The following is a 22,427-nucleotide window of genomic DNA, read 5'->3' on the forward strand; positions in this document are numbered from 1 at the left end:
TCTTTGGGGGAAGCAGTGCCTGAGTTTTTCCAAATAGACTTTCTCAAATCTTTCCTCTGCCAGATTTGGCTGGGAAAAGGCATGTGCGAGAACAGTTAATAAAATATATTGCTCGTGTCTTCTTCTTGAACCAATGCTGAATAAAAAAAAAAAACAGAAATATACAAGAATTTGGCATATCAAAGTCTTAAAACCTAAAGGATAGGTTATGCTTCCTTCAAAAACCAAATTAAGTATGATGTTATGCAAACACTGGACAACCTTTTGATATTTGTAAGGTTTTGGACGCAGCCAGTGTTGAAGGGTAAGCAAATGGTATTAAAAATACGGCAAAATAAACCCATCAGTCATTGAGATCATCCAAATATTTATTGAGTTCACATACGATTATTTCCAACAGTTTGTTTCAGGAATAGTACAATATACTGCTTTCTGACAAAAACACTGACTTGGGTAATGATAAACAATGATAAACCACAAACACAATATCAGTTCATCTAAACAGACAAAAAAACACAACATAGGTGAAAGATTAAATAAGTCTGAGTGAATCTTAATAAGATGCCATTCAGGATATTTCCTTGAGCAACATTCTTGATCATTTGACCATAAATACCCCTGGTTTCTGGTCTTAAACAGAGGAAATACTGTCACAGAATTGGTTAACACTTTAAGGTGGATATTTTCAAACACCATTGACATTAATGATGGATCTGTTCGTATTTATCAAAAAAAACAAACAAAAGTATTTTCAAAGGAAAGTATTGTTCGGAAAAAATCTATGTACTAGTGGGAACCAGAATATCACATTTTAATCCTGACAGATGATAGCAAAAGGCAAATTGCCTCTTCACCTCTCATCTGCCCCCACCCACAACCCATGACCCCCCACCCAAGAACAGTGCAGTTTATCTGACATGCAACTCCCTGCCCTAATGGTGCCATTGGGCCCGCGCCGGGCCAGGGATGCCCTGCATGGGCACGACTATGATTTCACCGCCTGCTTCTTCTTCTGGAACTTTCTGAACTGTGATTGGATGGCGACAGCTGCCTTCTCCGTCTCGGGGGCGCCCATGTCGATGTCAATGTCCTCAGCTGGGACGTCCTTCTTGGAGGGGTCTGTGGGAACGACACATTGTGTATTGGATCGATATTATGCACTGGATTTCTGTTGCAGTTCTGTAGTCAGGCTAGACTCTACTTTTTATGGTTGATCAGGTTTGACCTTTACATAGACCTTTGCTTACATTTGCTTACATTTGACCTAATGCTTGCTTTGCAGTAGCTGTTCGACATATACACACTCTTAAAAATAAAGGTTTCTTTAGGGACATCAGTCGTTTGATGAAGAACCTTTAACATCCTTGAAAATTTTCAATTGCACAATAGGTTCTTTATAGTGGAAAATGTTATTCCTTAGATTATTAAAAGGTTCTTTACAATTAGAAAAAAATTGGATCTTTTGAGAATTGTTCATTGAAAGGTTATTTGGGGAACCAAAAATGGTTCTTTTATGGCATTGCTACAAAAACTCCCTTTTGGAGCCCTTTTCTGAAAGTAAAGGACTACCATAATCAAAAATGAACAGTTGTGTCTTCATTTACTCCCTTTAATGTTGTTCTTAACTTATATGACTTGAAGTAAAAAAATATATATTTTTAAGTGTATTATATTTGCATTTTTAGAAAATAAATTTGAAAATCTAACTTTTTTTTTTTTGAGGAAGGAACGTAACCGTAAACACTTTACAGTGAGGTAACACTACTTAAAGTCTTTATGTACAGTATAATGCATTATAAAGGGTTATTGAAGGGTATAATGCATTATAATTATTCATAATATTGGTTGTAATACATTATATTAACCGAATTTAAAATATATAGTGTAACAATGAATTGATAAGTATTACATAATGTATTAACTGTGGTTTCAATTATTCACAAGATTGTACATTGCATTATAAGTTGCATCACAAGCCATAATTAATCCATTGAAACTACTTTTATAATGCATTATACATAAAGGATTTAAGTGAAGTGTTACCAAAAATAAATTTATTGAACTTAGTTATTTTTGTACATTTACTAATGCATTATTAAAATTAAAATCTCTATCTTTTGATAGTTTTAATAGTCAAGACCTAAAATGAACCAACAATAAACAGTTGTATTTATTAACTAACATTAATAAAGATGATTAAATACTAAAACAAATGTCTCAAATGTAAAATCCCTCTTATGTTAACGTCAAATGTCAAATTACTTTTAAAGAGGAAACTAACTCACCCTCAAGCCATCCTAGATATATATGATTTTCTTCTTTCAGATGAATACAATCTGAGTTATATTCAAACAATATCCTGGCTCTTTCAAGCTTTATAATAATAGCGAGTGATTAGAGTGATGGCTGAGATTTTAAAGCAAAATAAAGTACATCCATCCATCATAAAAAAGTACTCCACATGGCCCCAGGGGCTACATAATGGCCTTCTGAAGTACAAGCAAAGCATTTGTGTAAAAAAAAATTCATATTTAAAATTTTATAAACCGTAATCTCTATCTTATGCTAACTGTCATAAGTGCATTCACGAGAGAGTGACGTTCCAGAGGACGATAGGATGTAAATGTAGCGTAAGAAGTAACGAACGCAGAAGTGCATCGGAGAGAGCAAAAAAAAACACAGGCCGTGCTTTAGAAGTAGAGTGATTGCAGTTAAAGTGGGCCAATTTTTGTAAAACATGTAATTTAGATACCTAGATGTTCTTTTTTTTTTATCTGAGATTTCGGTATGGAGTTAAAGGTTATGGTAAAGTGGGTATTGGTCTGGTAAAGTGGGCCATCACTTATTTATAAAAAAATATTCTGCATCTTAATTAAAAACACATGATTTATTAACACTTATCATCAGACAAATCATTTCAACAACATACTGAACAAATCCAAATATATATATCCAACGAGTTCTGAGTAAAATATTCATGTGTAAATCCTCATCTCAATTCATGTGTGAAATACCAAACAGCTGAAAGATCATGTAGTGCTGACATTAAATTTGATTAAATCTAAATATTAGAATTTTCTGATATCAGAATATTAACTTAATGAGCTCTACAATATGTCAAAAATGTGACTATAACACAAGCAACGACAAAGTCTAAAACAAATAAGAACATTTAAAATGGTAACCATATGTAAAAATGTTTTTCTGTCTATGTTCTTTAAACACTTTAAATGAACTTTAATTGTGTCCATATTTAAAGCTGAATTTGTGTATAATAACTGAAGGTTAAAGGTAAGCCCACTTTACCTGAATCCCACTGGGATTTGTAAAGTGTCCAAGGATTTTGATGTAATACAAGTTTTGCTCTAAAATTTAGTTCTCACGAGACTAGTATATTCTCACCAGAGCTTCTGCAATGCCTACACTGTAAATAACAACCATGAATTTAATGGTAAAAGTTGTAAAGTGTGTTTTGTTAAGTTTTTGTGTTCCTAAACTGCACCCTCAAAGCAGTGTCAGACCCCAGTCTGTTGATTTCCCAGTTAGCCCCAAGCTCCACTCACCCAATCTCAAGCCAGTTAGAATGATCTCACAGACTTGCACCTGTGTCCACAGATTAGGCATCTTTGTTGGATGTGGTTGTACTGTGCAGAGGACTGAGCTTCACTCCTTTCATTCTGTGTTTTTCCTGAGTGTGCGTAATTGATCATGTAAGTGCATTTGTTTGATGCTTAAATATTTTGTATGACTTAAGTTTCACCTAAATGTGTTCATTTTCATGCTTGCTCTAGTTCTCGTTTAGGCATGTGCTTTAGTTATTTAATGTGCAGTTGATGGAACATTGTGTGTACCTTATTTAGCACTGTTTATTGGTAAACGAAAACTCTATGTATCTGTTCCCTTTATAGAAACCACAAGCACACACGCACCTCATGCACAAAACCTCCATGGATGTACAATAAACTTTCCTATACCTGGTTTGACTAGACTGGACCTGTTCTTACAGACAACCCCACTGGTTTCAAGTTAAGTGACATTCCCTTATTTCCCATTTCAAATTAAGTTTTTTGTAGAAATAAAAGAAATGTTTCTTAGTTTTTCTTATCAGTTGTGTAGGGTTGTATGTTAGATCCATGATGGTGTTTAGTGTTTGTGTGAATGACAGTGTGCACCTTCTATATATGTTAATATTTAAAAGCTGCTTGCTAGCTTGTGTTCATCATGTGATTTTCTCATCACCACATGCTTTTGGTGGTTTTCAGTGTATTAAAAAGGTATAAAACAGATTTTAGTACTTCAATAGGTTGGTATATTAACATTATATCAGCTAATGAAATTAAGGTATTTAAATGTAATTCTGGCAGCCACAGCTGTCTTTTTTTTTTTTTACTGTAAATTTTAGGGATTTTTTTTAAACAATGTATCTCCTGTACGTCATCGGCTGGAATGCCACTCTTATGAATGCACATACGAAAGTTAGTGGAAGCTAGAGATTGAGCTTTATTTATAAAATTATTTTCTTATGCAAACACATCTATTCACTTCAGAAGGCTTTTATTAGCCTTGAGGAGTAATTTTTATAATGGATGCATGAACTTTATTTTGCTTGAAAATCTTGACCACTACTCACTGCCATTATTGCGCCAGGACATGTTTTAATGTAACTCCAACTGTATTTGTCTGAAAGAAGAAAGTCATACACCTAGGATGGCTTGAGGGTGATTTTCATTTTTGGATGAACTATCCCTTTACTTTAATGTTAGTTAATGCATTCGAAGTGTTTAAATGTTTCCAACAGTACTTACTTTTTTTTTTTATTCATGTGATCAGAACATGATCATGATGATGATGTGTTACCATAACAGTAAGAATTTTTTTTATTTAATTTAAAACAACATGAGGCTGAGTAAATATTGACAATTTCATTTCTGTGAGATCAATTCCTTTAATTGCACACTTTATTAAAAGACTGTTTCTTTATTAATCTACACTTACCTTCAAACATAAATCATATTGCATTTTCTACAAATATTGTTTCCTCTGTGTAAGAGAGAAGGAAAAGTAATGCAAACTTGCAAAAGACTCTCTGGTCTTGAGTTTATCCAGATAACAGGGAGTGGAGTAGTGAATTATACCTTGTCCACCTGAGGGTTTGATGTTTCCAGCTGATCCGGATTCTTGTCTCTATAAACAAACAAAAATAGAACCGAGATTAATGTCTGTGGATATATTGAAGAAATCCCGTATAGCTGATGAATGAATAGACAGGCATTGAAGATGTCAGTTTTCTGTCTCATTAGCTGATCACAATTTAGTGCTTCATATCCTGAATGAATAACTCCGTATGTACACTGAATTTCAAACATTTCAGAAGAACTTTGATGCTCTGACGCTAAAGCAATTTTCCTTGTCGTGTGTGTGTGTGCCGTTCGTTTTCTGCTGATGGCATTCTGTATGGATCTGGTTACGGTGGAAAGCATGTCATTATATGCACAAGGATTATTCCAAACACACACAGGCACAATTTAATCATATTAGTCTCTCTGTCTCCTTCTACCTCAATCAATCCTCTTGCGTTCGGTTCTATCTTTGTCTTACGGGCTCTGATAAACGTGTGGAATTTTGCATAAGAATGTTTGGCAGGGGAAAATCTGTGAACCCTTCACGTTGCTCAAATACAAAAAGCTCTGTTTATTGCTTTGCATTAAGGAGCCGATGCAAATAAGTCATCATGCTGGATGGGGTAGCGTATAGTTTTGTGGCTGTTGTGAGGATTGTGAAGGGCGCTGCTGCATAAATTAGTCACTTGAAATGTCATACAGCGTAGAGAGTTGAATGCATATGCACTCGGTGCTACATTTCACGATTAAAGCTTGAGAAATTAAATAGATGCTGAAATATGAGCACAAGTTAAGCTGCACAATATTAAACAGGAAAATAAGAGAATAAATGCTGAATCTGCTGTAAAGCAGCTTTAACAAGACGATAGTGTCATTGTCTAGCTCAAGTCTGTTCAATGTTGGTTCAGTTCAATAACCGTAAACTTCAATTATGCAACAAATATTCAGCAGCAGCTCAACAGAGGACAATAGTGCCATTATTCAGCTCGAGTCAGTTCAATGTTGATTCAGGTGGAAATATTAGAAAGTTATGTAAAAAAAAAAAACACAATACAGGTATTCAGAATGACTTGATGCAGAAACTGGACATTTGAGCATTTAGGTCCCCATCTTTACATTTAAGTTAGTTTTGTCTTAATGATATTTAAAAACATACATGTAGAATTTAAGAACACTAAATATAATCATTTGAAACAAAAATTCCAAATGAATATCCCTTTTTCATGTTTACATCAGTGTTACAATAGAAGAAAATTAATCAGAATATATGGCTGTTTTTGAATGCATTGTTTAAAAAAAAAGATAATCAGATTTAGTTTTATATGAAAATTCTACACTGGAATGAAATACTATGAAACTTTAAAAAAAAAAAGTAACATCATTAAAATAATTACAAAGAAAAGGCAGATAACAGTTAATTTAATTTTAAAGGCAAAAGACAGATTTTCTTAAAGCATAATCCAATAATTAATTGTCTGCACAAAGTGATACAATCCCAGCCAATAAGAACATTTTATTGTTTAATGTACTGTTACATAGAGCAGAATTTTGGACCAATCAAATTTTACTGTGGGCGGGGCCGTCCAGCTTAACACCATGGACCTAGAAAATCTGCTGACAAAGTGTCCAGTGATTTGTGGCTGGTCATGGTAAAAAGGTCAGGATGAATTAATCTATGTCAGGGCAGTTTATTCTGGTCCTACAGTTCTCATTTTCAAAACCCATTTCTAACTGTGCTGTAGGTACAAACCCGCAGTGAGACCCCCACCCCACTTCAGTTTCTGCTTGAGAAGGGGTGAAATGAGGGATATCTCCTCACCACAGAGGAACGCTCTCCTGTTTCTAATCCTGTTTATGTGAAGAAACTCTGGAGTGAGGAGCAGAGGGAGACATTTTCTGTCAGAATCAATATCAGCAGGGTTACATCCCTCCATCCTGACACCCTCAAACCACACAGACTCAGAGCTAATGCCATTGAACTTGGATTATTACATTGGGCTCTGGGGAGGCACAAACAAACGCATTAATTGGAGTGAAGTGACAGACAGCGGTGTTGTGTCTGAGTTAGGGCTGGGCGATATATCGAATATTAGCGATACTATCGGAATAATTTTGACGACGATGTACAATTTGAATATATCGGGAATATCGAAAATTTCAAATTCAAGCATACTTTCCCAAAATAACGCGCCGAATGTCCAAAAAAGGAACCTGTAACTGCTGACTGCTCTACGCCCCTCTACTACGAGAGCTGTAATGATAGCGGTTGCCAGATAACAAGAGTTTAAATCTCCGAATAAGAGCTCCACTGTTACAAGGATACATTTTCTGCCCGGTGTTTGCTTATTTTAAGCAATCTGGCAACCATGCGCACGTGCTCACTCCTCATTGCGGAAAAGCCGCTGACGATAATCTGAAAACACTAACAAGCTGGAATTGAGCGATCTAATGAAAGCGTCGTTCAGCCGGTCTGTGTTCTGTCGTGAGATCTCAACTGTATTGTTTGCGTTTGTGATCGCAAAATAAATGCACTTATTCGACCGCTGATGTTTGAATAGAGAAACATAGGCTATGGCCATTTGGAATTACTATTGGGGAATTTCACTGACATGTTTACCAGTTTCCATAATATAGACAGAGAGAATGCAAAAGTCTTTGGTATTCATTGATATATATTTATATATAAGAAATAGCTATGTGCTTCAGCAACTAGCTCCCCATCTAAGAGGGTTTTTAGTGTCAGTAGGAACATAGTTTCATGCCACAGAGCTTCTCTTAAAACCACAGACAGTTGACAGACTTGTGTTCTTATCTTAAAAACTTGTTAAAAATTTAAAATAAAATACTTATCCCAGTTGCATAGTTTAAATTGTGAATTGCATGCACTAAAAAGTTGACAGAATGCACTTTCTGTAACTGTTACTTAATTTGCACTGCTTCAGTTACATATAGGCCTACATGTATTCATTAATAAAAAGCAGTAAGTGATCTCTTGGTCTAGATTTTTTAACTGCTTAAATTAGCTGTTTAATCTAAATGTTTTTTTTTTTTAATGGGCAAAAGAAAATCATGTTTTATTTTTTATTATTTAAATGCAAACATATCGAGATATATATATCGAATATCGTAAAAAATTTGACCATATCGAGATATCATTTTTTTTTTGTATATCGCCCAGCCCTAGTCTGAGTGTGATCAAATAAGGGCGAGAGAGAGATTTTATTCAATTTATTTAGCTAAGATGGACATCTGAGCATAGCTGGGTGCCAGGTGAACTGGCTTGCCTTAAATTGGCTATGTATGTAGGCAAGGGTTTACTTTACAGAAATCTATTACTCAAAATTATGCTTTGATCAGTGTTATTTTAGTAATATTGACATAGGCCTACTGTTATTAAGAATTTAAATTAGACTTTATTTTTATTTCATTTTCAGTTTTTGTTGTAATTTTAGTTTGTAATTTTATGTACTTATTTTTTTGTTTGTTTTCGTATTAAATATTTCTATATAGGGATCCGATGCATCCACATTTTTTTTATTACAGTTTTAGTCATTTTAGTACTTGTATTAAAAGGGATAGTTCACATAAAAACTATCGTTCATCTTTGGAACACACAAAAAAATATTTTTGATGAAATCCGAGAGCTCTCTGATCCTCCATAGACAGTAACACAACTGAAGTGTTCCAATACCCAGAAACGTAGTAAGGACATCGTTAAAATAGTCCATGTGACATCAGTTGCTCAACACTTTTTGTGTAAAAAACAAACAAACAAAAAAACATAACGACTTTGTTAAACAATTTTTTTTCTTCCCCGCACATCGTCTGCCACCATTATCAAGAGTACCAAAGATCAACAGAGGTTTAGAATGACATGAGGGTGAGTAATTCATGATAGAATTTTTGGGTGAACTTACTTTTTTCAAATTATTTAGTTTAGTGAGTACTAAAACATTTCTATAGTTAAGGTTTATTATATATTATATCATTTTAGCTTGATTTCAGTTACAGAAAATCATATTTATTAGTTTTATTTTTAGTTAACAAAAACACTGGTATAATATTCTGTATATTTCAAATCAGCAAAAATACAACAGTCGTAACACATATTGCTCTTCAAGTTATGAATTTTTTTTTTTTTTAAGTTCTCCCAATGTTCAAAATGTCCATTACATTAAATCACTAATGCAATGGATTGTTACCATTGAATGTTCACTGAAACAATTTTTTTAAATGTTTCAAAAATGGTTTTCCTGGTTATGCGAACATTAGCTAACATTCAGTGACATTATCATTTTTAAAACATTGTGGGAATGTTACTTTTAAACATTTGAAAAAAAAATATAATATAAAAAAAAATATATGACATTTTAAAATGTCATATAAACATCCAACTAAAACCTTGAACAATGTATAAATGTTTTTGTTTTGAACATTTCAAGAACATTGAACACAAACTACGAATAAAAGTTCAATTAACATTACTGGAAGAACATTTGTTCAGAATTTTAAAAGAACCTTTCCAGAATGTTAGCCAACGTTCTGAGAACATTCCCTGTTAGCTGGCACTGCCGGGCTCACCTCTGCAGTTCAACAATGCAAATGACAATCTTAGTTATCCGAAAGAAAAGCAGGGACACCAAATCCCATTAATGAGAGAATGACTCCAAGAAATAATTAGTTAATGCATAAACACCGGCTCCATTTGGAAGCGGCGAGCTGAGTGTTTTCACTCTCCTCGTTCTCTTCCTCTCTACCACCATATGCCTCCCCCATATTGTGTGTTCATTATTTTTACATTTACATTTATTCACTTAGCTGACGCTTTTATCCAAAGCGACTTACAATTGCCACATATGTCAGAGGTCGCACACCTCTGGAGCAACTAGGGGTTAAGTGTCTTGCTCAGGGACACATTGGTGTCTCACAGTGGATTCGAACCCGGGTCTCTCACACCAAAGACATGTGTCTTATCCACTGCGCTAGCATTGTTCTGACAGCATTATGAACAATGATGAAAATGATGATTGCGATCATAAACTGTATTAGCTGCAGTGAAGCCAGGATTGGCAATGAAACCCATGTGTACATCACGGGGCAATTAAAAATTTAAGAGAACAGGATGTTTGCTGCTTCTCAGTGGACAAACATGCTCGGACCCAAAGGGCTGTAGCGGATGAGAATTACAGCATGTAAAAATATGTATTAAAAACCCTTCTACTTGGCCTTTAATGTCAGGGGTGGAAAATAAATCTAATGTCGAGCATGACTCAGGTGTTCAGACTTGCAGACTTCGCAAGCTTTGCAGTGAATTGAACCTGCTGCTGCAGAGATGCCCTGAGCTCAGCACACCAGTGCCCTTCAGAGGGAGTTTGAGCATGCACTGCGGCGACGCTAATGAAGAACCTCATTTATTTCCACTCACTCTGACAGCTGGATTCACTAATTAATAGAAATGTGTTTTAAACCCCATTTACAGACGATCATTGAACCAAACGCTGACCGCTTCCCCCTCAAATTTGATTTATGGACATTTCTTCTGGTTTCCAAAAAGCATTTTTGTGTGTACAAATCATGCAGTGAGTACAAATCATGCAGCTGATATTCTATAAAATGTGAATCAAATACTCTTCACTAATGATTCAATTTAAAAAAAAAAGCAGCAAATTTGATATCACTCCCAAATTCTTGTTGCGTTAAACAACTGAGGAATTTATAAAAAATAAAAATAATTTTTTTTTTATTTTTTATTCAAAGCCATTTGGAGAGCTATTTTGGATTCATTTGGCAGCTCGAGAACTTGGAAAGGCTTCCATGCTGTTCTCAACATCTATTAAGAATTTAAGGGAGAAACACACAACTAGGACACAGACGGCTAAAGATTGGGGGGGGGACTGGGATCCGATGCGTCATATTTGAAGACTAACAGATGCTCGACTGCATGTAGGAAACCGGCTGGAGGATGGGAACTCATAAGGTGGCTTTTATTTGAGCGCCTCGCCACCAGAAAACACCGCAGGACGTAAATACTGAACTGATGATTGTGTGAAACCACATGCTGCTGATTCCATAAATGATTATCTCCAAGCAGATCTCATTGCTGGAACGAATCACAATGTATTTTTGTCACAGAAACTTCCTGTATTTCATAGCATTAATATTAACTGCAGTCAAAAAAATATTTAATAATTGTGTTGAAGATTGCTTGCCACTAATTGCTAATGGTTAAATAAGGTTTTTTGGCACAGGAACTTCTTGTATTTAACAATATTCATAATCAAATTCAGTCAACGAATGAAAAAGAAGGCATGCAGCATTGCTTATTGCAGCTAACTACTTGAATTAAATAATGACCAACAAGAAAATTATCAAGAAAAACTAATTCTATTGGACAAACAAAATTTATATATTAAATGACAATCTTGCATCTCCGATCCAATCGCTTAATTTATAATTTTATCGGTCCACTGGTGACCATAATAAAGAAAACGATAAATAATTATTTTAAAATAAATATTATTAAAAAATAATAAATATAAAAATGTACATATACAAATGCATTATTTATTATAAAAAGAATTTAAATTTTAATAAATCTAAAATATATTTCTCAATTATAAACTTAAAATTTAAACACACACACATATATATATATATATATATATATATATATATTCACTGTAAAGAAATTACTTGAATGTCATGTTTAATTCAAAGTTACTTGCTAAAAAAGTGAAAATGTATATTACATTTAATGAATATTGGTGTACGAGTGTGCATATATAATTATTAAATAATTATTTAACTATAGTGTATATAATAATAGATTTATATCTATTTTTTTTATTTAAATAAATTATTTGCCTGATAAAACGGAGTGGATTGCATGTTTAGCATGTTTCTAGGTGGTTGCTAGGGTGATTAGGGCGTTCCCCAGTTGAACATTTTTATTTAGTTATTTTGACTAGATGTCCATATATCAGTTTCCATGCCAATTTACTTACTAACTTTCTGAAAGGTCAGTTATTCTTGTGCCAGAGCAAATTTGCATATTGATATGAAGTCGTATATCAGGGTGATTCACTCTGGTGTCTTCTAAACTCTGTTTATGACTCTGCTAAAATATGCTGCTCAATGCAGAAGAATTTGTGTGATTTACAATATTATCTTCAGGAATCGCACTAGCGCTGAGGCATACAATGTTCTAGAAAGCTGTGCCTATGTTTTATTGTTCAACAAGCCTAATGAATAAACATTACGACGGGGAAAACAGAACAAGAGCACGAAATCAGGGGCAAAACAGAAATAATAGAATAGAATGGCTAATCACACTCCAGTATAAATGATTGGCAGCTGCTTTTATTGGCTGTCTTGTTACATGTACAGGTTGGTGGAAAGGGAAACCGTATGCGTATGTACATGAATTTTGCGATAATGGAATTTATTTTTCCTGCTGAGATAATCCAAGCAAGACTAATGATAGCGACTGCATGGACTCATCATCAAATATTTAGCGGCATTAGTGGTGGCAGCAGCCTGCCTTCAGGTGTCTCCCACCACGCGCCTCCCTTTCCCCGCCACTGCAGGGGGATTTCCTTCTGCCCCAACACATGCCCCCACCCTTCACGCAGCACACTACTGTGGCAGGAAGATTCTGCCACCCCACAGGACAAATCAGAAAAGTGAAGCACACCCCGTTTGCCCCATTCGCCATCTTATGAGAGATTTCAAAACGTGGAGCACCAGTCCAAAGCTTGTTAATATCACACTTAACCACAGATATTTGACCCACCAGTCACTACGTGCCACCTCAGTACTACAAAAACTTTTTTTTTATTAAACTCAAATAATTATGAATTCAATGGTTATAAAAATATTTATATACAGTTTATCATTAAACATTGCAGAATTCATAATTTATTACTAAAATGTGTTCCAGGTATACATAATATGTGACCCTGGACTCAATCTTTCATTATCTGAAAGCAGAATAAATAAGATTCCCATTGATGTATGGTTTGTTAGGATATGAAGGCTACAGTAGCCTAGCTAAAGTGGACGATAATGCTAACTAACGTTACCAACCTCCCTGCAGAACCCACCAAAACTTTGTAGGTCTTGTCCCTCATGCTGGCCCTTACTATACCCACAAGCTGACCCTCGGACACGCTACACTCAACTACCGTTACATGACCCTATCTGAAGTGGTTTTCACCTCTTTGAACACTTTTGTTTTCCTCCTTGAAAAAAGCCATCATGGCAGCCAAGGAGATCATGATTGCACTGATAAGTCTACCGTGCAAAAACGCAACGCAGGTTTTTTATTTTTTTATTAATGATCTTCAGTCTTCACGGACCTTCGCAGGGTTTAACCAGACGGTTACACGAGTTCCACCAATCAGATGCATCACTGTAGGATTGTGGGATTGTTCAGGATTGTGGGTAATGAAGTACTTATCCAAGACATCGCGAATAAAAGGCATTTATCTCAAAACAAGGTTAGTGCCCCATGAACCTTTGGCGTTTATATGAGCATATACTATCGCTTAGTACAGTCATAGCTGGTTTTAAGTTTACCATGTATGGTTACGTTTTTATGGCTTATACCCCAAATGTCAATGCAGAAATTTTATTGAATTTTTACTTCCGGCACCGGCTGTGGGCGGGACTGTGATGCTCTATTTGGCCGAGATACAACTATTTGGATATCTGGACTGTGAGGGTGCAAAAAAATCTAAATATTGAGAAAATCACCTTTTAAAGTTGTCCAAATGAAGTTCTTAGGAATGCATATTACTAATCAAATTAAGTTTTGATATGTTTATGGTAGGACATTTACAAAATATCTCCATGGAACTGGAGAGTTTTGGCATAAAAGAAAAACAGATAATTTTGACCCATACAATGTAATTTTGGCTATTGCTACAAATATACCCCAGTGACTTATGATTGGTTTTGTGGTCCAGGGTCACACAACAACACGACATATTGCACCATGTCATGATGTATTTAGCCAAGATGGAAAAGCTATATGTGACAAAGTTAGGACACCCTCACTGTTAACATGAGAATTAAGAGGGTAAGTAGCAGTCAGGCTCTGCTGATCAAATGCCTTTGACTAACTGATCATCAGCAAGAGCGAGCTGCTCTATAAAAGCAGAGATTTTGACAATTTGCTGATCTGGAGCATTCAGGTGTGTTAACACAATGCCAAAGAGGAAAGACATCAGCAATGATCTTAGAGAAGCAATTGTTGCTGCCATCAATCTGGGAGGAGTAATCCAAACAATTTGAAGTCCATTATTCTACAGTGAGGAAGTTTATTCTGAAGTGGTAGACATTCAAAACAGACACCAATCCTCCCAAGAGTGGACGTCCTAGGAAATTCACCCCAGGTTCTGACCATTTAACGCTCAGAAATGGCAGACAACCCAAGAACTTCACAGCATACTCTACAGGCCTCAGTTAACATGTTAAATAATAAAGTGCATGACCGTACAATCAGATGCCAAGTATGGCATGTTTGGAAGGCTTGCCAGAAGAAAGCCTCTTCTATCTAAAAAAAAAACAAAACATGGCAGCTTGGTTTAAGTTTGCAAAGTTGCATCTCCGCAAACCATGAGACTTCTAGAATAATGTCACCAAAGTGAAGATGTTTGGCCATATTACACAGCGCCATGTTTGGTGAAAAGAGCACATCAGCACAAACACCTCATACCAAAAGTCACACATGCTGGTGGAGGGCTGATGATTTGGGGTTTGTTTTGTAGCCACAGGACCTAGGCACCTGACCGTCATTGAATCGACCATGAACTCCTCTGTATACCAAAGTATCCTAATGTAAAATGTGAGGACATCTGTCTGACTGCTAAAGTTAGAGAAGCAACATAAACTGGAGCAACATTATTGAAAAGAGTGGGCCAAAATTCATCCAGAATAATGTCAGAGACTGATAAGGTTACTGCTGCTAAAAGTAGACCTACAGGCTCATAGGGTGTCCTAACTTTGTCACACATGGCTTTTCTATTTTGGCTTAAATTTTGTTAATTAATAACAGGGTGTGATATGTCATGTGACGTTGTTCATCTGAGGTTTTATTTTCCAAATTTTAAGACTTGTCTAGGCACTTAATCTAGTTGGCAAAACTGTGCATCTCTATTTCTCCAACTATGGGCTAGGCCATGGGTCAAACAGAATGTGCACTGCATTAATCGTGTGTTAAGAAAATTAGTACCATTAAAATGAATTTGCGTTAATATGTTAATTTGTTGTTAATTCTTTTTTTTTCTTTTTTTTTAAGTGTATAATATATTTTGTCGTCATACTCAAAATACCAGACAACCAAATTCTATTGATATCCACTGTTCAGTGTGCAGGGAGCAGTGAACACTGTGTAGAAACCAGACGGCATCTTTAAACTTGAGCCAGACACTAGAAGTGATGGGTAAAATCTTCTTCATGGACTCTTTAATGGTCTATTTTTTTCTCTATATCCACATCTAATCCTCCTCTTGCCCTAATATGCCTTCTTTCATTCATTCATCCCTCTTTCTATCCTGTTCAGTGACTGCAGGGATTACTGCTCAAGCGGTGAGGCTGGGCAGAGAGCTGCGGTCGGACTCTCTCTGGCAGTTTAGAGGGATTACCGGGGATCCGAGCAAAATCTGTGTGCGTGTTGTCAGAATGATTATGGTTTGAAGGGATGGTGAATCACAAACATGATTGTGATGAACAGCAGACACATTACAGTGGATGTAATTCATCATACAGCGGATGCAGGTGATGCATCAGACATTATGAAGCAGGCTCAGATACTGAGGGACCATTTCATGAGGTTTAAAGTGGAACAGATCACATCCGACACTTTACAATTTGACATGTTGGAAGATACTCATACAGCCTATCATATAATATGATAGGGGCCCTAAAGCCAGATGCACGTCATAGTTTATTTCTTTTTTTTTTTCTTTTTACAATGGCAGATTTTTTTTTCTTTTTAAACAAATCAAATACTCATTTAAGCATGAAACAAGACACTCTTGGATAAGAAAGTCTGACGTTATACAATATATATTTCTGAAACCAAGTTTTAACCCTATGTGTCATCATCTAAGGCCTTTAAATTATCACCATGATCAAAACTTGATGTTCCATGCATCATATTTAAGAAAAATCTGGTTAAAATGTGAGCATCAAATATAGGCTTTTGATGAATTTTTTTTCTTTCTTTCAATCATCATTACATTGCATTGCATTATAAGATATTTATGTGCATTTTATGTAAATAGTCTTGTTACACTGCTATGAGTTAGTGTTAATTCTGTATCATTGAGATACTATTATAGTTTTTATTCATATTGAGTCATTTTTATATTAGTATTATAGTATTATTATAGTGTTTTTATGTCTATATCTACCATTTTTATTTTAGTGTTTTAATTTTTTTCATACACATCAAGTTAAACTAAATTAATAGGAATGTTGCCTTGGCAACTAACTGAAAGAAATGTTGTTGTTTTTTTTAAAGTCTTAATTCAGTTTTAGTTTTAGCTATCTATAATAACTTTTTTATAACTATAAAAAATTTCTCTTTGATTTACATGACAAGCTATAATCATAAAAATAGCAGCAGCTGCACCAAATTGCATATTTTGTTCAGTTTGAGCCTCTGAATAAAAATTTGGTGTTTTTTCATCTGAGTATAAAATCCTTATTCTCCTATATCATACTATATGAGCTATTAAACCCTGGCTCAAAAACATTTCTTCTTATTTCATAAGTCAGGTTTTACATGGTTAATATCTTGCTTCTAAAGATTTCTTTTTAACTAATGTTTAAATGTTATTTTTAAACAGATTTCAGTCATTTGCTTCATCATTTGGAGGCAAAAGGCATTGTCAGCTGGTAAACGATGGAGTGGTTTTGTAAGTGGTTGGCTTAAGAACTGGTCTTGTCTTCTGGTGTCAGCAACTAGATCAAATTTGCATGTGAGTGTCTGGCTCAGAATTGCTGTACACTCAAATTTGCCCATCGCTGTCCTTCAAGGGTGGATGTAACTCACTTACAAACCCCTTTAATCTGCAGACTAGGGGTTCAAAAAGGTGAGACAGACACCGTCAGTCTGCCAACCATCCTTTCTTATGCCAGTATTTTAACACAGCTGCTTTCCATGAATCAATAACCCTTCAGACCCCAAGCCTCTTCTGAGGAGCAAGTGGCACAAATTCCTTTCTGCCGATAATGGCTCCAGGTTCTGACAGGCGGTTCAATACTGTGTACACACTACTGATACATCAGGGAAACAAGTGCAGTGCTGAGTTGCAGGAGAGTTTGATGGAGTCTGTTCAGGGCAACTGACCAAGGAAATAAACAGTAAATCTGCTCCCGTGCAATGCGGGATCTGAGATCTAGTGCTGCGCCGTCAGATGTTTAATGCAGCGAGAGGAAGATGAAGACATAAAGGAGCAGGAGGAACAGAACCGTGTGCCCCGGACCGCTATGCGCAGTGCGTTTGGGGGGTCGTTGTTTATGCGTGTGCAGTCTGGTTCCCCAATGTGCACAGTCGAGTGCGCATTTTCTCTTTATCCGTGTAGAAGATGCAGATGCGCTTGGGCCGTAATCTATAAAAATCAGTTGTCAGGCCTGACTACATCCAGTTTCCACCTCGAGGGCCACAAGTTGCTTTTGATCTCCGTCAAGTTCATAGCTACAGCACATGGAGCTGCTCAGTTCAGATGTAGCTCCAAATAGATCAAGCACACTGTTTAGGTTTACGAGGGTAACCAAGTTATTTTGCATATGGTAACCATCATTCTGCAGAACGTCTTCAACGTTATTCTAAGCCCTGCAGCAACTCTGCTGCAAATGCAACACCAATATCAAAATCACCTTTCAGTCTAAATAATGAAACGGATGTACTTTTACCAGCCATGAAAGACTGCAGATATTAGCAAAATGGCCTAATCAGCTAAGACTGTATTTTACATAGTAACACAAAAGATAAAAAGTTGTACAGTCTCCGATGACTTAAACTGTAAAATCCCACTATAGGGTCATATCATAGAATTTAACCAGAAATAATCATAAATGCAATGCAAAATGCAAAAAATAAAATAAAATAAAAAGTATTCTACGCAACTATAGCTCCTACAATCAACCATTTAATTGTATGAACTTAAGAAATTAAAACAAATCGGACAATATATAATTCCTATTGTGTATATAGCTAATATTTCTTTAAAAGCTTTCATTTTTATTTTGTATTTTGGAAAGGGGTTATTTGTAAGCATATTCAAATTTTAATATAAACTTTATCATATAAATGTAAATATGTTTATTGGTAAGCAAAAGTATTTATTAAATTTACTATCTGAAAAATTATCTGATGAATAAGTGTTTATCTTTGAATATGCTGAGACATATTTCTTACATTTTAACTTTAAGAATACAAAACAAGAAAACAACATTTCTCAGTAGTAATTTGCTTTTTTTTTTTTTTTTTTTAGCAAAAAGAATGCTTCACTTCTCTTGGTAAGATGAAACAATAGAAAACACATGAAATCTTATTCAATTTATTTTGGCCACTAGAGTATACTACACACTGCAATTATGACTTCAGATCCACACACATAAACTTCCCAGGAGCTCTTGAAGATATCCTTTATACAAGATGTCAGAAGACGACCGCTATTATGGTTCAGATCCAGAACCACCCTGTGTTACATAATCCTACACAGAGACAAGTCATCTACAAATCCGCTTAATATCTCTGTGTGGACAGCAGTTGAAACTCTGATCTTCCCTCCATATCTGGACCTTTTGGATGTACCATACTCACATTCTGTAGCTTTATGTACAGATTTGCTAACCAATTCACAGCAGTAGCAGTAGACAGAGAAAGTGACTTCTCCACTCTCAAATGTCGGAAAGACCAATCAATCCATACTAACATCAGTGGAGGTCATCGCTGATTCTGCCTAATCCTGATCTCTTTGTCTGATCTCATCAGTCTGTGCAGTGTATTTTAACTGCATATTTATTAAATCCCTGTTTAAACAATGATTCAGGCATCTAATCAGGTAAATGTCACAGATCCCATTTCAGGCATAAGAGATTACGCTCCAAAACATATCAAATCCTAATGCTCCCCCTCAAATTCAGACATACTCTTGTAAACAGGACAGCTGTTTTGATCTGCGGTCTCTTTTTTTTTTTAATTATTTGCTCACCCTCATATGTTATTTCAGCGTTGTTTCAACCTTGGAATAGGGGCTACCAAACCCCAAAATGAGTCTCAATGTATTATAAAAGAGGTATATATGATTCATGCAACTAAAATTCAAGTTTTTGCTTAAAAATGCTTTTCCCTTCCTGAAGTAGCTAAGCTTATGTATTTTCTCCTTGTGCACATCATTTTACAGTAATGACGATTGACGAATGGCTATATTTGCACATTTTATCCCCAGAAATTCCAGAATAACTTCCATTACAATTCACAGAAGAAATCAAATCAAACAGGCATTGAACATCATGAAGTAAAGGCAGAAATTTAATTTTCAGGTTAGCTAATCCTTTAAGAATAAAATACCAGATATTGTATTATATTGTTTTGAGTCCATAATGAGCATATCTAGGATATTTTTTTTATGATATACGTGCATATATAGGAACGTTTTCCCTCGTTTCCACCAATATCTCTGGAATTCCAGCAATATTCCTGGACATGCATACACTCTAGCCAGTCTCAATTTGTAAGAGACCGTGAAAATCTCTCTGTTGCATGGCTCTTGAGAAGAACGTAGGTCAAGGGAAGCTCTTATATTATTTAAGTGTTGTATGAAGTCCTTACTCCACTAGCACCTGCATGGAGGAGTTCCCAGCTTATCCTGCACTATCCAGCATTTCTGGATTCCATGTGCTTCCTTTTCCTCTGTTCATTAAACAGCAGATTTGTTTGAAGATGTGCAGTACACCACAAGCCTTATTGAGCTCTTTTAGCAAACACTACGTTCAGGCATGTTTTTAAATTGAGATTAAAATGATCATTTATATAACATTTCCTACATTTCCTGCTTCTGTTGGAAGGGAAGCAGCTCCTCATCCACTAATGCTGCAGTGGCTCCGGGAATTTCGAGAGCGTGCAAGGCAGTAGTGGTGGTTAGTAGTACAACTACTAGTCCGAATCATTTCTGGAATCGGTTCTTTCGAACATTTAAATCAAAAAACAAATCAGCTGTTCTTGCGGCATCATGTGATCCCTACCATATTAGGCGTTCTAAAACGTTCCAGTTAAGACTATAAATTGTTGTTTGTCATTTCATGTCTAATAGTTAAGTTTATTGCAACCAGGAATCAGGCTCATTAACAAACACAGTAAGTCATTTAGAACCTAAATACAATAGCAAAAGGTGTTCTTACTTATTTTGTTTTCTTCATTAAAACGAACGGTCTTATTATTTGTTAACATTACTGCTTACTCTTTGTCATATCGGTTCAGTGAGTTCCGTGAATCATGGACCATTGCGAAAAGTGGATTTTAGGCTGTCAGTGGGGATACGAAGGGGGAATTACAGGGAAAAAATAAAAAACAGACGATTCTCGGTTTATCGAGTTAGTGAGCTTTAAACCCAGATGATTACAAGTCGGACATGTTCACAAAGAAACTATTCTCTGTTCAATGAATCAGTGTTGTTGACTCAAACGGATTCACCTTTTCTGTAAACCAGTTCAATGTATTAAAAAGGTCCGAACGAATTAGCCTACTAAACAGCTGTGTTTAAGATTTAGACTCAAATATTTTAAAACCAGTCCTGATTTAAAGGTTAATCCCAATTAGATCCGCCAGAAAAAGAATCCAGACAGCTAAAAATGTGGTGTGGTGGCTCCATGTGCATAGTAGCCCACGTCAAAACTCCAAGAATTCCAACTAATTCTAAATACATATTTATATTTTTTTATGCAAACATTATTATGCAAAAGCATTTGATGCATCAAAACACTACTAGGCTAATTCGATTTAAAGATCATGAGAGCAAATTTAGCCGCTTATCAATAAAAATCACAGGGACATCCCACGTTAGTGCCGAGTCTTAAGTGACAGCAGTCATATGTTGCATCGTTAATCAAAGCGTGGTTATTGCTGATTCGACAATCTGCCTGCGCGCGCAGATGCAACATAACAATATTTCCAATATGTCGCTCTCTTCTTAGCTTTACTAAGCACGTTGTTCTGATAAATGTATGCCATTTCAGTTTTTAAAAAAAAGATTTTTTTTTTTTGCTGTTGTAGTGAAGAAAGCATGTGCGCAAACTCCGCCAACGGGAATATTAGACTGCAATCAATGCAAGTTCAAGGCATTGTCTTAATGTAACTTGTTCAGGTCTCCCCAACACTGAAAGATCATTTCCTCCTAAGGAAATTAGCTCGTTACATTAGAGTGATGCATCGTGCACCGAGGGTTATAGTATATGAGGAAAGCTCACCTCACTCATGCTGGATAATGAGTATGATGATGAAGGGTGGATTCGGCAGAAGAGCAGCAGTGATGCAGTCCTTCAGTCCGCGCGCTGCGTGGGTTTGTGCGCCTGCTTGGAGTTTTATACTTGGAGCTCCAACTCCCTTTCATGTCATCACGTTTGCACTAAACCAATGAAAAGCGGCCGGTGTCAACGCTTCTGATGTCACCACTTTAATCTTCAGAATAATCACTGAAGCGCACAATTTGCAGCTTTTACGACTCCTATATAGAAATGCAGGCTACAGCAATATAAATTACACATTTTGATGCATAGGAATTTTGATACATATAATTCAATTTCAGTCCATTAAACATAGTTTATACTATAGATTGCTACCAAAATATTTAACTTAAACATTTTAATGCATTTATGGCACCTTCATTGCATTCGTAGCCTCCATGTATGTGTGTTCGTATGAGTGTTAAATTGATGGTTAAAGAATAAAAATTAGTAGGTCGTAAAAAAAAAAATAAGATAATGGAAAGTTCCCACCATGATAGCAAAACTTTTTAATTTCTACTACTTTGAAGATTAATTAATTAAATACATAATAGTACTAATAATATAAATAAAATAATAATACAAATATATACAGTAAATTTACACATGCAACCAAGAATCTTTCCCCACTAAATGTATTCATTTTGCATTTCAATTTGAATATATTCCCTCTGCAACCTTACAGCAAATGTGCTTGTGCACCTCGGTGCAGATCCGGCACCTCCCCTCCTAGAGAGTCAGCATGCAGCCCTCGACTCGCATACAGTAGATTCAGATGAATGCCAGTGC

At 35.7% G+C, this 22,427-nt stretch overlaps 1 protein-coding gene and 1 long non-coding RNA gene across 2 annotated transcripts; one reads left to right on the plus strand and one right to left on the minus strand.

The window, feature by feature from the left end:
* Positions 1-350: 350 nt before the first annotated feature.
* Positions 351-21,749, minus strand: LOC132127227 (calmodulin regulator protein PCP4-like). The gene is made up of 3 exons (XM_059539000.1): positions 21,603-21,749; positions 5,136-5,184; positions 351-1,119 (listed from the first exon to the last, which is right to left on the minus strand). The coding sequence occupies exons 1-3, from the start codon at positions 21,609-21,611 to the stop codon at positions 986-988; spliced, it is 192 nt and encodes a 63-aa protein (XP_059394983.1). The 5' UTR covers positions 21,612-21,749; the 3' UTR covers positions 351-985.
* Positions 3,580-3,978, plus strand: LOC132127739 (uncharacterized). Its single transcript, XR_009427588.1, has 2 exons — positions 3,580-3,710; positions 3,909-3,978. It is a non-coding gene; the product is annotated as an uncharacterized LOC132127739 (long non-coding RNA).
* Positions 21,750-22,427: the final 678 nt, after the last annotated feature.

This window comes from Carassius carassius, chromosome 45 (genome assembly GCF_963082965.1).
Source record: "Carassius carassius chromosome 45, fCarCar2.1, whole genome shotgun sequence".
Classification (NCBI taxonomy): Eukaryota; Metazoa; Chordata; class Actinopteri; order Cypriniformes; family Cyprinidae; genus Carassius; species Carassius carassius.

Coding starts and splice junctions, on each gene's coding strand:
- LOC132127227 (XM_059539000.1), bottom strand. Junction 1,120..5,135: donor CAAACCCTCAGGTGGACAAG/GTATAATTCACT, acceptor TCGTTCCCACAG/ACCCCTCCAAGAAGGACGTC.